General features: G+C 39.6%; 2 protein-coding genes across 5 annotated transcripts in view; one reads left to right on the forward strand and one right to left on the reverse strand.

Annotated features, from left to right (window-relative positions):
- The window catches only part of LOC110856648, a 26,722-nt gene extending 18,645 nt beyond the window's left edge, over positions 1–8,077 (forward strand). For 2 of the 4 annotated variants that reach the window (XM_022105139.2, XM_022105136.2), the window contains 5 exons: positions 683–996; positions 4,427–4,567; positions 4,838–4,886; positions 4,969–5,057; positions 6,439–8,077. In XM_022105139.2, coding sequence (XP_021960831.1) covers positions 739–996; positions 4,427–4,567; positions 4,838–4,886; positions 4,969–5,057; positions 6,439–6,648 — 747 coding nt within the window. In that variant the 5' untranslated portion in view covers positions 683–738 and the 3' untranslated portion in view covers positions 6,649–8,077. Of the gene's footprint in view, positions 1–240; positions 556–682; positions 997–4,426; positions 4,568–4,837; positions 4,887–4,968; positions 5,058–6,438 lie in introns of those variants that run through there. The other 2 variants (XM_022105138.2, XM_022105137.2) reach the window with 2 other exon arrangements.
- A 113-nt stretch (positions 8,078–8,190) lies between these two features.
- Positions 8,191–11,598, reverse strand: LOC110856646 (signal recognition particle subunit SRP72). The gene is made up of 10 exons (XM_022105133.2): positions 11,392–11,598; positions 10,884–11,001; positions 10,544–10,799; positions 10,288–10,478; positions 9,800–10,070; positions 9,522–9,725; positions 9,277–9,438; positions 9,037–9,198; positions 8,591–8,964; positions 8,191–8,522 (listed from the first exon to the last, which is right to left on the reverse strand). Exons 1-10 carry the CDS (start codon positions 11,510–11,512, stop codon positions 8,408–8,410), a joined length of 1,974 nt encoding a protein of 657 aa, XP_021960825.1. The 5' UTR covers positions 11,513–11,598; the 3' UTR covers positions 8,191–8,407.
- Between the last annotated feature and the right edge of the window lie 2,555 nt (positions 11,599–14,153).

The following is a 14,153-nucleotide window of genomic DNA, read 5'->3' on the forward strand; positions in this document are numbered from 1 at the left end:
AAATGATGAGTTGTTATCTGCCACGTACAAATGTATAGTAGTTCCGGTTTTGCGAAAAGTCTCAATCTGCCCCCGCAACTTGCATGCGTTTTTCTGGGGTCAACCTGTTAATAAGCTTCTTGCGATAACGGAGGATTGGATACTCACTTATTCAAAGAAGTTTATTAACATGTTAACTTTGTACCCACACGTAAATATTTATCCCAAGTTCGTCCAGTCCAGTCCAGGTTTTTAGGTAGTGAGGACAAATAATGTTAGGATGTTTAACTAATTTTATTTGGGAGGACGGATGGAAATTTTAGAGATAAAACTGATCTGCATGCAGTTCTCTAGGATAATGACACATAATTAATATGTACGTTCAACGTTCATATGAAGTCATTCATGCCACGATACCCATAACGCAACCGTTTTTCTCAATTCATTTCAAGTAAACGAGTCTTTTCAAAAGTACAAAGTTTGAGGAAGGAACAATTAAAGGTATAAAATACATAAAAACTGGAAAATTTATAGATTTTTTGAAGAAATAGAAACTACCGTATCGTGCAAAAGGAGGTATTTTTTGCTGGTTTGATGATACAGAATCGTGCCATTTATTTTAGTGATAATTGTATTGATTATTTTGAGAAATTTTTAATAATTGGGGTGATTTTAATGACACTTTCTCCGTTTTTTTGTACAGGACCACAAACTGCGTTCAAATTATTTATCTGGATTTTATTGGTATTTCCCTTATCAATGTCAAACCCTGTACCCTTGCAAGATCAAGAAGCTGGACCCTCTGCCTCCTCGTCTGGTCATCACCACAAGTCAAAACGACCGCATGACCGTCCCGCCAAGTGGGTGAACCCGTGTAGGATAGGATCCGCTCTTCCAGCCTTCCCCGTCGGGATGGACATCGAAATCGTGACACAGTCCGATTCGGAAATTATTTCAAATATTATCACACAAGTCAACAAAGCTGAACTGCAGGCTCGTCGGTTCATCGAGCTTTATGTAAGTGGAAATAATTTGCATTTTTTACGATAGAATCATCACCGGAAGCATGTGCCAAATCCGAAATCGGTTTGTAAATCCGAAATCTGTTTGTAAATCCGAAATCCGTTTGTAAATCCGAAATCCGTACAATCCGGATTTATATGTTAAACTATACAAAACCGATTTCGGATTTGGCATCAGTAGCATCAACCCTACATTTTATACGACTTTTTTACGATTCACAATTAATTATGGGGAACTTGAGAAATTTTAAAAATTTCGGTTAGTTATCTAACTACTTACCGCAACAAGTGGTTACCGTTTCGTACGTACACCGAACTCACCTTTCCACGACTTTCATTCATAAATCGAACCAAGAAACCGGGTGCACCTGCACATTTTCCGGGATTCGGAGAGAGTTGGGAAATGCATGGCTCGTGGTTGGTCGTGGTCAGCAGAATCTGCTGCATTACTCATCGCGTGGTGAAGTCACTGCTTGGCGCAAGGTGTTTTCTCCTCTCTCTTCATGGAACCGTCATTCATTCATCCCGGCACGAAACGAACGCATATACCAAGAAGTAATCCTAATACATAAGCTACGTAGATATGCACATGATGATTGGATTTGCCCCGAAATTGTGCGTGCGTGCTAAAGTATAATTCGTTCGCACTTTGCGAAAAGTTTGCATGCATAGAATTTGCACAGGTAGAGAGATTTGCACATGTATAACACACAAGCAGATGAATCCATATCATATTTGGTAGTATGTAGTTTCACTATTACGTGTTTTTATTACGGTTCGATCATCCACCCACCCACTCACAAACATGCAAAAAGTTACCTGCTCGCACCTTTTCCCTTCTTCCTCGTTCGTTGCAACCAGTTCCAGTGAAAGGCCCAGCCCTAATAAGAAGTGAGAACTGAGCCAATTCCGCGCACCCAGTCTCGCCTGCATTCCGCATTTTGAGATTTATTCGCAAATTCTTGGAATTAATTTCCAGCTGCGTTCCCACAATTTAATAGGGACAGGAAGCCACTGGCTCCACAAATTTTTGTATAAATACTGACCTGTCAAACGCCTCGTATATAATTACACAGCGTGCAGACAAAGGATCGCTTTTATCGCATAAAACTTGAAAGTTTTTAAAGATTTGGTTTTTTGATCGGCGACGACGGAGTCGTCTTGTCGTCTCTCACGTGATGAATCATCGTCAATATCGTTGCAGCCGGTCAGAGAGTTTAATACTTTTTTTTGCAAAAAAACTTGCCGTGTGGCTTTCATCATCATGTTCATGTTGTTATTGCGGTAAGATTGTGTGCAGGCAACGTCTCAATTATTTGGACTTACTTACTGCTTGCACTCTGGTATTTCCCCCCCCATAAACAAAGGAGGATGGCGATTTTGTGCGGAAAAATGGTAGTCGTTTGTTGTCTCAGATTGAGAAAAAGGGTGGATGGATGGATGATGAAAAATTATCGGATATGTTTGAGGCCCAGTCTCCTCGTTACTTAGTTTAAGTAAGATCTCATTAGACAAAGAAAGAAAGAAGTTCAAGTAGCAGCAGCGTTTATCGAGTATGAATTGAACGAGTGGGTTTGAACGCATTTATATAGAGTTAGTTATTAGGCGCAGGTAGTCGTAAGCATCAAGGGTCCACGTCCACTTTGTCCGGTGTGGTTTGGTGTGAGGTCCTCGTGATGATTACGACCATTTCTTCAAAAGAGTCAAAAGTACCACCAGCAGAATTGCCATTACCATTTCCTAACTATTTAGAAGTGAAAACATTATTATTCTTCTTCTCCTTGTTGTTGGTCACTTGGCTTGAGCAAGTACCTCCACCTCAGTAGATAAATAAATACATACTCCGACACTGATTACAGACCAAGGAGATCAACTCTGAAACTGATTTCTGTCAAATTTCCTATATCTGTAATTTGCCCGGTGGACCGCGGTCCGTTTTGTGTATTTTCTATCATTGCGAACCGCCACACCACATCAATTTTCCTATTCCTTCGACACACACAACACATCCCCCGTGTTGGTTTGGGTTCGTTAATGTGTGCCCCATTTTACAAATAAATCAAAACCAACAGGATGCCCTAGATAGAGTAAAAAAAAAGTTGTTGGCTTGTTTACCAATTAAAGAATTGTTGGTTATAAGTTTGGTTCATGAAACGGTCTGTCTCATGAATGAGTGACTCATTTATTTTATTTTATTGTTTCCCTCACTGCCTATTTTTTGAACATTTATACAGGAATAATAATTTGGAGCAATTATTGACTTATTATGCGGTTTGGGAGGATGAGGATGACTAATAGATAGGGGAACATGATAAGTGGTGGTTGGTGGGGTCCAAATTTAGACGTGCAACTTGCGGTGGTGGTGGTTCAATTAGTAGTGTCTGGTCGTATTAGTATGCATGCTTATCATTATCTGTGGCCGCGGAAGAAGCTGTGGGGACATCTGGGGATGTTAACATTGTAGGATGGGGGACATTTGAGGACATTAACATTGTAGGATGGGGGGAGGGACGGGTTTATATAAGATGGGGAAATGATACCGACATCGAACAACCCTGGGGACATTGTCCCTCTGTTTACACCCTTCCGCGGCCACTGTCCCTCCCTCCACCCGCACCGCTGGAGGAATGATGGCATGCGGTTTCTTTCTCTCTCTCGCATTTTTCTGCGGTGGTGATTTGATTTTTTCTTGAAGGAAGTGGGTCTCGCTGTTTTACGAAAATATGTTTTGTCTCAATGTGAATTCCAATGAGTGATTGTGTTTGACCGTTTTTCTTAAAACTGGGATTTTTAATAAATCCAATTCGACCCAAAGAAGAAGAAGGAACATGCAAAGCAAAGGATCTGAAATATGGAGTTAATAAGATGGGAGGGGCACAAAATGAGGTATTGAAGAGCCGCAAAAAGGTTCGGACATTAACGCAGTATGAGGCAAAGTACTCGTTGAATGGCGAAGGCACAAAAGAAACTCCAACCTTTCGACAGTGTTTCTAACTTCTTCTTGGACTAATATCAAGAGAGAGAGGATTATTATTGGCTGTTTTTTTAGGAATGATTTTTCTTCTTGGACAATATGCAGTGTTCTTCTGGTGTTATTACCTGGGTCATTTTTTTGTACAATTTCACCTCAGAATGGATGTTATTACTTATTATTTGAGAAGGCGCATGCATCTCAAGGTTACGGTTGCCCTGCGACGACGACGACTTTGACACTTTTAACCGGCCTAATAGCAGGGCAACAGTAAAACTAAAGGGCTGCTGGTTATACAAATGATGATGATGAAATGAGCAGTGGAAACTTTTTCTCAAGGGTCGTAAATAAATAGGGTTGATGTACTGCAAAGCGGTATGTATGTATGTACGATATGTCAGCATTTTTGTATTTTTACCTCATCTCATAACATTCTTTTTCCCTTTACTTACAGTACAGAGAAACGTTTGACGAGGACTTGAGAGAAAGCGACAAGTTTGCAGCAGTCCATTACGATTTCCTCAACGAGATCAATGACAAGGTGAAGAAATCTCTGGGAGATAAATTGTCCAGGGATGCGTTGGAGGAGTTAAAGGTAAACAGACTTCTTTTCTATTATTATAATTATTAATTTGACTCGTTAAGAGTGTCCTTTTGACCATATTTCCGTCCGTCTTAATGTGTGTAGGATTGTTTGATTGGAGAAATTAATTGTGACATCCGGTCATGTCAATTATTTAGCTTGTTGTTTTCTCCAGTGTGATCTTTGCCCTTCGACACCCCCGTATTTTTTTGGTCCGAAATTTGAGCGAGTAGGTCACTAAGAGATGGATTAATTGATGATTTGATTGTTTCCAATTTTCAGATGGCTGAAACCCTTCGCTCAATGTACACAGGACTGCAGATGTTTGCAGGTGAGAGGATTTTTGATTGGAAACTTATGTTTTTTTCATATGGACAATATTTTCAATATGGTTTGACTTAATTTTGCTACAGTTGGACTAGAACAGATCGTCCTGGACCAGAGCGTTTATGGGGGATCGTTCCACAAGGACTTTCAGGAGACAGAGTACCAATTAAAATACGTACGTTTTTATCGATTTTAAATCTTCCTAAACTTTTCTGCAAATTCGTCCTATTTTTTGCACGCTTGCTAATCAATTTTTGCAACTCTAATCCTAAGTTGAGAAATCACCACCCAACTTACACCACACACACACGTACACAGTTGGCTAATTAATTATACGTACGGCTGCTTAATGTGCAAAATGATGCAGGATCATCATGTATGGCAAGAAAGCACTATAAAATTTCGATAATATGATACACACCAGCATCACAGCAAGTACTATTAAGCATCATTACGTATGTACATATGTATGTACCATTCTAAAATTGGACAAATTCAGTTTGATTGTTTCACCGAGACTCAGGTGGATGTAAGCGAGGCGAGGTAACAAACAATGTGTCAAGTACTTTTGTACGTGGTGAAAGGCAGGGGCACCACCAACCAAAAATCTCACCCTCTCCTCCACCGCACATGTTTTTCCCTTCTTGACTAAATAAATCGGCATCAAGATGATCAGAACAAGCCCCCAACAAGAACAGCATTCCTCACATCACATGCTTCTACTCAATAATGTGTACGTAGCTGTACTTGTACGAGTGAGATTTGCTGTTGGTGGGTCTCTGTTCTTTGATTCTTCTTATTGAATAGCTCATCATGCCGAGAAGTGTCCCGAAATTCTCAGAAATGGAATATGCCATTACAATTGCTGTACATGAAGTAATTGATGTTTGAAACTAAAGACTTTTGCCGTCACAGAATGTACACTTCACTTAATTATCTCCTGCTTTAGCCATTGTTGTCTCTTCTTCTTGAGGAGAGTCTCATCAAGCAAGAGTACATTTGGATTACTACCTAAATGTACAGAGTCAGATATTGCCCCATGTTATGCACGTGTAGGTAGCTACCTCTGCAATATTTTCAATTTACAAATTACATCCCTTGGTCGACTATCAGGCATCAATTATAGTCTTTTTTTTCTTACTTGATGTATGTGAAATCATGCCATGGTGCAATCGTTGAGAGGATTTTTAGCGAAACGGGTTTGGTTAGTCGAGTTAGTGTTTTAGACTTTTCTTTTAAGGCTGGATCTCAAAATTTCAAATTGCCCCAGATCGCATCTCTGATCTGATCTCATCTCGGTATCCCTGCATGGCAACAAAAGTGTAGTATACAGATTGATAAATAAATATGTAGGTACACAAGTTTCCCGTTGTTTTTCTTGGGTTGCTGAACTTTCCATTCCATTCATCTCTCTACCTCCAATTAGGGATGAGACGATGTATTTGTAGATGACGAATGCTTTGCTTTCCTTGCCTTTTTTTTACTGCTGAAGATGAACTTTTACTCGAATTTTGAATCCTGATAACTAATGTATCTTATCTCATTATGATTTCCAGGTCCTTTGTGAATTGCAAATCGCCATGCTAGAAAAGGGCATTCAGCACGAGGACGTGACCCGAGAAATTATGAGTGGTGACTACCGTGACATCGATTGCAAAACTATACGAAACATCAGGGACTGGGTCATCTTCCGAGACTACGTTAACACCTTGGAGTACATCCAACAGAGTTTTTCATACTTTCTAGCCACCGTGGATAGTAGTTAATAATCGTCGTCGTCTCAAAACCAGAAGAAGAAGAAGCAACCCACCCTTTAACAGTTTAATATCATTGTCACAAATTTTATGTTAACAAATCACCACACCACACCACCGATCAAGCCCAACCACCAACAGCCAATCAGCTTATCATATTTAAATATCTACTACAGCTAAAAGAAGAAGAAAAATAACGAATCCTGCCCAGAGACGAAGAAATGATAGTCCTTTTGATCGTCTCATTTTCACCAGGCTAAGCTACGACTACTCCAACTTGTTCCTCTCCTACTACTTCTCCTCTCAACATCGTACAAACAAAATTGATCCCAAAAGTGACTGGAAGAAGAGATGATGATTTTTTAACAATTATGATGATTACGTCTTCTTCGTCACCTCTCTCTCTCTCTGAATTATGTATGCATGATAGTCGTCCGTTGTATGTACCATCACGATTGATTGGCGTTAGCGTCGTCACAAATAACAACAAAACTCTCTTTCTTTATAATTATTATTAGTAATTATACCGCAATACCCAAGCTCCCTTGTTTTTATGTCAATTGTTGTCAAATAATGGAGAGAAGCTGAATCAAATTATAAACGATTTATTTTACATCAGATCAGAATGCGGGTATTTTATTTGAATATTCTGATTAAAATATGTGTCGTTGGACGGTACCATACATAAGTTTATCAATGTTCTCTTGGTGTTATCATATAGTTGTTCCTACATATTTATATGATAGTTGTAGTTTAGTGGTAGTTATAGATGATAGTTGAGCAAAATATGTCAAAATGTGAACGCATAGTCGGAATAGATGCTAGTGTGGGTGGATGGGACGACTGGAGATGAACCCAAAGATGCCTTTGCGAGAGTCACTAACTAAAAAAATTCACTTGTCCAAAAAAATATCCTATCCCCAAAAACTGTTTCTCTTTCTCTCTCAAAATTTTGTTTAGGGGAAGAGTTCGAGTAGATTTTAAGAGCGTGGAAGGCAAAGAAATTGTGAATTGCTATTAAGATAAGAAAATGTTACGAGTATGATTAAGGCGACGAGTTTAATGGGCATGGCGATGCATGAATTTGTGTGGGGGGTGGGGGGTGAAGTTGTTCTGTATTATTACGTTATTTATTTACACGGATATAGTTACGAGTTACGTATTGTTTTTAATTATTGAATGCAAATATTTTACTGTAGTTATGTTTCGTTAATTGTTCGATCATCAAAAATCTTCTCAGGTTTACGATCCATCCAATCCAGTAGTTGGATAAGATTAAATATGTAGAAGAACGCGCATGCACAAGATGATATATATTATTATTTATTGCATTTTATTTTTGTTGACTGTGATATGTTGCATAGTTTTGTCTTCATATAATGTTAAATTACGTACGAGTAGTAGGTCGAATAAATCGAAGCGTATTTTGTTTAGAAAAAAAGAATATTTGTGTTGTTCTGATTTCATAATGGATTTCAATTTTTAAAATTGAAATTGGATTTCAAAATTTCATCTCTGCATTTGCATCAATAAAATTGGGCTTGAACACTTTAATTTTAATTGAATGAGGTATCACAAGCGAATTTATTATTGATTTTTTTTCTTGATAATGTCAATAAACAAGTCACAAATGGGAAATTACAACTAATGTGGCATAAAAATAGGGAATTTTTTCATATAACCGTAACCGTAACCCGTATCGTACTGTACGATGTAGGAAAATGATACGTAAAAAAAGTTGAGAAACATTTGTACGGTTTGTACATTTTTTCTACTTTTTACGTTTCTTTTTCTTGCTTTGGTCTTTCTTCCAAGCGGATGAAGACGAGGCGGGGCTATCATCGGCAGTAGTTTGTCCTTTTGCACCAACCTTACTCGTCATGTCGCTGGAATAAAAATTTTGTTAGTTGAAAAGTTCAGAAATATATAAACTTGAAATAGTTGAACCACTTACTAAATGGCTGACGCCGTGGAATCTGCCCCTTGGGTTCCTTTACCCACATCGACTCTACCCTTTCTCGTCTTTTTTGGACGATATCCCGACCTTTCATATTTCGAGAGCCAACGTTCTGGATCCGGTTGTCTATCTGGGTCGAAATTAGCGGGGATTTTAGCCTTCTTCTTTTTAGATTTAGACTTTTTCGGCTTGTCTTTGCCATCCGTGGATAAATATTTTGCCGGTGTAGGGGCGGAATCCGGCTTAAGGCCTTTTCTAAACATTTTCACATGCGCGAGCCAATTCGGCGATTCTAACACTTGTCCGTCCACGTTCGAAGTGGCGATGGGTGGAAGCAGCTTACTTAAAGATTTAGCCTTTTCGACGTTAATCTAATGTAAGAGCACATAACATAATTATATGTAATATTACTGAAATAATTGAACACAGTTTAAAATGTGTACCTGAGAATAAGCAACAATTAATTGAGCAAGGACAAGCGGGTCGCTGTCATTTGTCGTTTTGCGCAATTCTTCCAAGCTTCTAGCCGCTCCTTCGTGATCCCCTTGCGCCATCATGAACGAGGCACTATGTCTCCATATAAGTTTCAGGTTAACATTATTGGCCTAATTATGTCAAATCAAAAATAATAAACATAACTACACACATTTAACAAGGACAGGATAGATTGGCAAATAACTTACCCCAGATTTCCTATGAAAATCAAGGGCTTCCTTTAAAACCTGGCCAGCTTTATCAAATTTCCCACGATGATGATACAGCGTGACGATGGCACTAACAATTCCAGGCCGATAGTAGTGGTCGCCAAGCTCCTTCATAAAGTTTATTGCGGGCTCCGTATAATCCTGGATTTTGTGAATTAAATAATTATTATTAATTGACGAGTACTACAAAGTTTGATGTTGAGAAGAAAAATAGGAAATCTTACATTTTCTAGCGCTATTTGAATTAATCCTAGACTAATCTTTAGCCAAGAATCGGAACCCTTCACTTGCTTAGCTATAAATTCTTTCCTCGCCACGATAATATTTTCCGTCCAAGTCTTCAAACAGCATCTTATCATTAACACGTCCTCAGCTAACTCTGGATACCTTGTCTCCACCAAGGCGCATAACCTTTCAGTTTCCGCCGCCTATTAATTCAGTCGAAAATTAGTTACCAAATCAAAAAAAAAATCAGGAAAAATGTTAAATCAATAACACATACATGATGAATATGTAGGTCAAAAAGACACTCATTTAGAAGCATGTCCCTCCTCTGCATGTTGTTCATTTTAAGGAGAACTTCGTCCATGGTCATCACCCGAAGTCGTTTTTTAGAATCAAAAATGCTGCAATCTTTGTTCCCACATAAGATGTTGTTGGAAATGACGGCCGTCAAACCGATGTCGGAGGGTTTGTCTTTCAATATTTTGGAATACATTCCCAACGCTTCCTTCACACGACCTAAGACCTGTATGCAGTAGGCGTGTTGACACCTGTAACAGCAAAAACCAAATGTAACGATACAAATCTTGCGACAAATTTCTCCTTTTTTCTACACATGTCTTGATAATAGCATTCGAAATATTGGCAAAATAAAGCAAAAGTTGTCCTCGTTTTTACACTAAACTTTGTGTAATCCAATTATTAAAACGTCACAATGTCGTTGCTGATTTTACGAAATAAATTATAAAATAATAGTGTAAAACCTACTCGATTAAGGCCAACTCATCCACCATATCTTCCTCGCTGGCACCTTCCTCTTGTAGCGTTTCTTTCGCCAAGTTTTCCGCTTGCTGAAGCAATTTTTCAGCCTCTACTATCTTTCCCTCTCCAATTAACCCGACTGCATGGTTGTACAACATTTCGTAGGAATCCCCTTGGATATCCTTGACCCGTCGGGACTGTTGTAAAACAAAAATTAGCATCACAATTCACCCAAATGTAAACATTTCAAAAGACAACTCACACTGCCCGCAAGTTTAAGCGAGGCCGCAATCGCGGACAGATTTGTCCTCCGTTCATCATCCATTTCATCATCGGACGTTTTGAGCAGATCGCTCAAAGAGTCGTAGGCACTCTCAAAGTTATCGAGCCGATAATGGATCTGGTACATGAGCTCGACTTTTTTAAAACTGTTGCTCTGCCACGAATCGAGGACACTTTTCGCCTCCTCCATTCGCTGAAGGCGGTACAAACAGTAGGCCTTTTCATATTGGACGGAACTGGAAGGATAAGAAGAATGCGCGATAAGTTCATCTTAATATCGATAAGTTCTCCAAGTATCCTTATTAAAATTTAAAACTTACCCAGATAGTTTAGACGTATCATTAATTAAACTCAACGCTTCCGCAAACATACCTCGATTGACGTGACACACAATCTTGGTTTTAAAGGCCACCTCGTCATTCGGGAAGAGATGAAGGACTAAAATGAGAAACAAAATAATAATTAGGAAAATGTTTAACTGATAACATAATTTAATACAACTCCCGATCATGATAAGTATTTTTTTTTTACAGAAATACTTATTTTACTCATAATAAAGTATTTCGTTGTCCATAAAAGTACTCAATTTTCGCAGAAATGATAATACGCGTTAAGATTTAAGATCTCTTCAAAATTTTCAAATTAAAAAAAACTTTACAAATTTTATACGGATTTCATCATGATGAGAGGTAGTATTCCGGAAAAAATATTAATTATGGTCACAAAAAGTATTAAATTATCATCCGTTAAATAGGATCCAAATAATTAAAAGCCCCAAAAAAATATTTAACAACTTATTTATTTAACTTTAACCATATTGTCACTCACTTTTACTCGCAACTTTAATCGCCCTTGTATCATCTTGACTTTGACAAAATTTTTGCAATTCGACATACAACGCTTGTTTTTCCTGCTCCTTTTTCTGCTGAGCAGCAGTGGGGGTGGTCATATTAAATTTATATTTAATAAATTTAATATGTTTGTTGTTTAAAAAAAACAGACTGGACGTGAATCTTATGCCAAGTGAGAGGAACGGGTTTTGAAGAGTTGGCACATATTTTTGCCCACCAGCCTGCCTCTTGCTTGATGTAGATGGTGCCTAACGCCACATCGACACCGTTGCGCCACACCACCACCAACTTTGTTAATATCTTATCATACCTCTGCATAACTGATAAGTTCGAAACCTTTTGTTAAAAAAGGTACGTACAAAAGTTGAGAATCGATTCGTTCCGGTTGAGCTGAAGAGAAAGTGCAAAGTTAAGGTAGGAAAAGTTACGGCTAATTTTTGCCCCTCGTCGTCATCATGATCATCATTTTCGTAAGAGAAACATATATAATCCCTGGCTTCGTTTTTTTGAAGTCTCGTTCAGAAATTTATGTACAAAGGAGTTCGTCCAGGAGGAGGAGGAGGATTGATGGGAAGAAAAGACAAAAAGCGGATTTGATCTTACCCAAGAGATTTGCATTTTTGAATCCTAGATGAATACTAATGTCGTGATGGTGCTGGTCTGGTGGTGGGGATGGGATGGTGTTTTGTATTCCTTAATTTGAACCCTTTATCTTTCAATGCATATGCAAAGTGGGATTTTGTAGCTTTTCTTCTTCCAACGGTAGCTAGCAGACGTCTTCAGGAGAAAATCTTGCACTTTCTCCAGTCCAGTGGCTGCGGAAGGAAGCTGTGGGGGCATTAACATTGTAGGGGAGGCCCGGATTTATATAAGATGGGGAGATGATGCCGACATCGAACAAGCGTGGGGACATTGTCCCGCGGCCGCTGACTTTCTCTCTCTCTCGCTTGACTTGACTTGGTAGAAGCGTGTTGTCAGTCAGAGAATCAGAGAAGACGAGGACGACGACGACGAAGAAGAAACGCGTCCTGGCAAATGTGTTGAATATTATGGATAAGAAGAAGAAGGCAGCTAAAAGCTACAATTTCTTTCCCACTTTCACCCAAACCGTGTGCTATAGGAGGTTGTGCTGTGCAGTGGCCGCGGAAGCCGTTTAGTGGGGACATTGCCATTGTAGGAACGGGTTTATATAAGATGGGGAGATGATGCCGACATCGAACAAGCGTGGGAACATTGTCCCTCTGTCCTTCCGCGACCACTGAGTGAGCCTCCTTGTAAATATGTAACCTCCTCCTCTCGATCAAGTCATCCATGCCACGAATCCATCGTAGCAGGTTGAAAACACTTTTCTTCTTCCCAAAGAAAGTGCTTCTTCTCGTCCTCTTCTTCCAAACTTTGTTGAAGGGAATCCGTTGTCAGCCACTTTTGGTTATCGAGTCAGGCTTATAATGTTTCTTTCTCTCCCACGAAAAAAAAATTCATTCAGTTCTGAACCCACCTGGGACAACATTTCCATAAAAGTTGATAACTCCTTTCGATAACTGGGACGACGACGACGACAGGGCTGACCTACTATGAGATGCATAAGTATTCATGGAAGGAATGATCCCCTCTCCTCTCTTGAAATGGGATACTTTTTATTTTTCACAAATATTTTACAGGACTTGAATGACTCAATAAGTCCTGCTCATACATACTTTGCGACAACTTTTTTGAGTCCCTGGGTAGCGCTCGGTGGAGAAACTTTCTCCTTTTTCTTCTTCCCAACTTTCTCCTTGCGACGAGGGTGTGGACAGTGGCCGCGGAAGGGTGAGGGGACAGAGGGACAATGTCCCCACGGTTGTTCGATGTCGGCATCATCTCCCCATCTTATACACACCCTATTTTGCAATTTAAATGTCCCCACATGTCCCCCACCGCTTCCGCGGCCACTGTGTGTGGATCCTATTCGATGACGGCAATACCGTGCATGCATAGTTTTGTTAGTTAGTTTAGTTTTACATGATGAATTATGCTACAGGAGGGACACCTTGGAGAACAGAAAGGTGGGTCTCTCCTTCCGGTTAAGATATTCGGTAACCTGGCTCTGGGAGAGGGCCTTTACATTATTTTTATACCTACAAGAAAGAGAGAGAGAGAGAAATGAGAAGAAGAAGCGGCACTTACTTCCGCCGGAAAAGTTGTGTCTCAAGGAAAAAGATGAAGATGAGCTTGGTCTGGTCTATGTATTCTCGCAAGAAGAGTATGCATGCATGCAGAGGAGTGAGATGAAGGAGGAGGAAGTGACACGGATAATGGAAACCATTACTAATACCATTAAGTCTCCCGTACATACGTACGTACACACGTTTCGAGCCTCTCCAAATTTTAGTCGGATGACGATATTGTGTTTCACTAATTGAAATGGTAGCAATTGAAACAAAAAGGAGAGGAGAGGAGAGGAAAAGTAACAAAAAACAGGGCATACAGTCGTGCTTAAATAAGGATGGTACTACATATCAGTGGCCGCGGAAGGTGTGGGGACATTAACATTGTGCAGGATGAGGGAGAAAGGGACGGGTTTATATAAGAGGCGGATATCGAACAACTGTGGGGACATTGTCCCTCTGTCTGCAGCCAGTTCTAAATACATATCACTGCGTAGATAGGATTCTGCATGTGTCCAGTGGCCGCGGAAGCTTGAGGGGACAAGCTCCCCCCGGGTATCATCATCTCCCCATCTTATATATACCCGTCCCT

Source organism: Folsomia candida, unplaced genomic scaffold (genome assembly GCF_002217175.1).
Source record: "Folsomia candida strain VU population unplaced genomic scaffold, ASM221717v1 Fcan01_Sc017, whole genome shotgun sequence".
Taxonomy (NCBI): domain Eukaryota; kingdom Metazoa; phylum Arthropoda; class Collembola; order Entomobryomorpha; family Isotomidae; genus Folsomia; species Folsomia candida.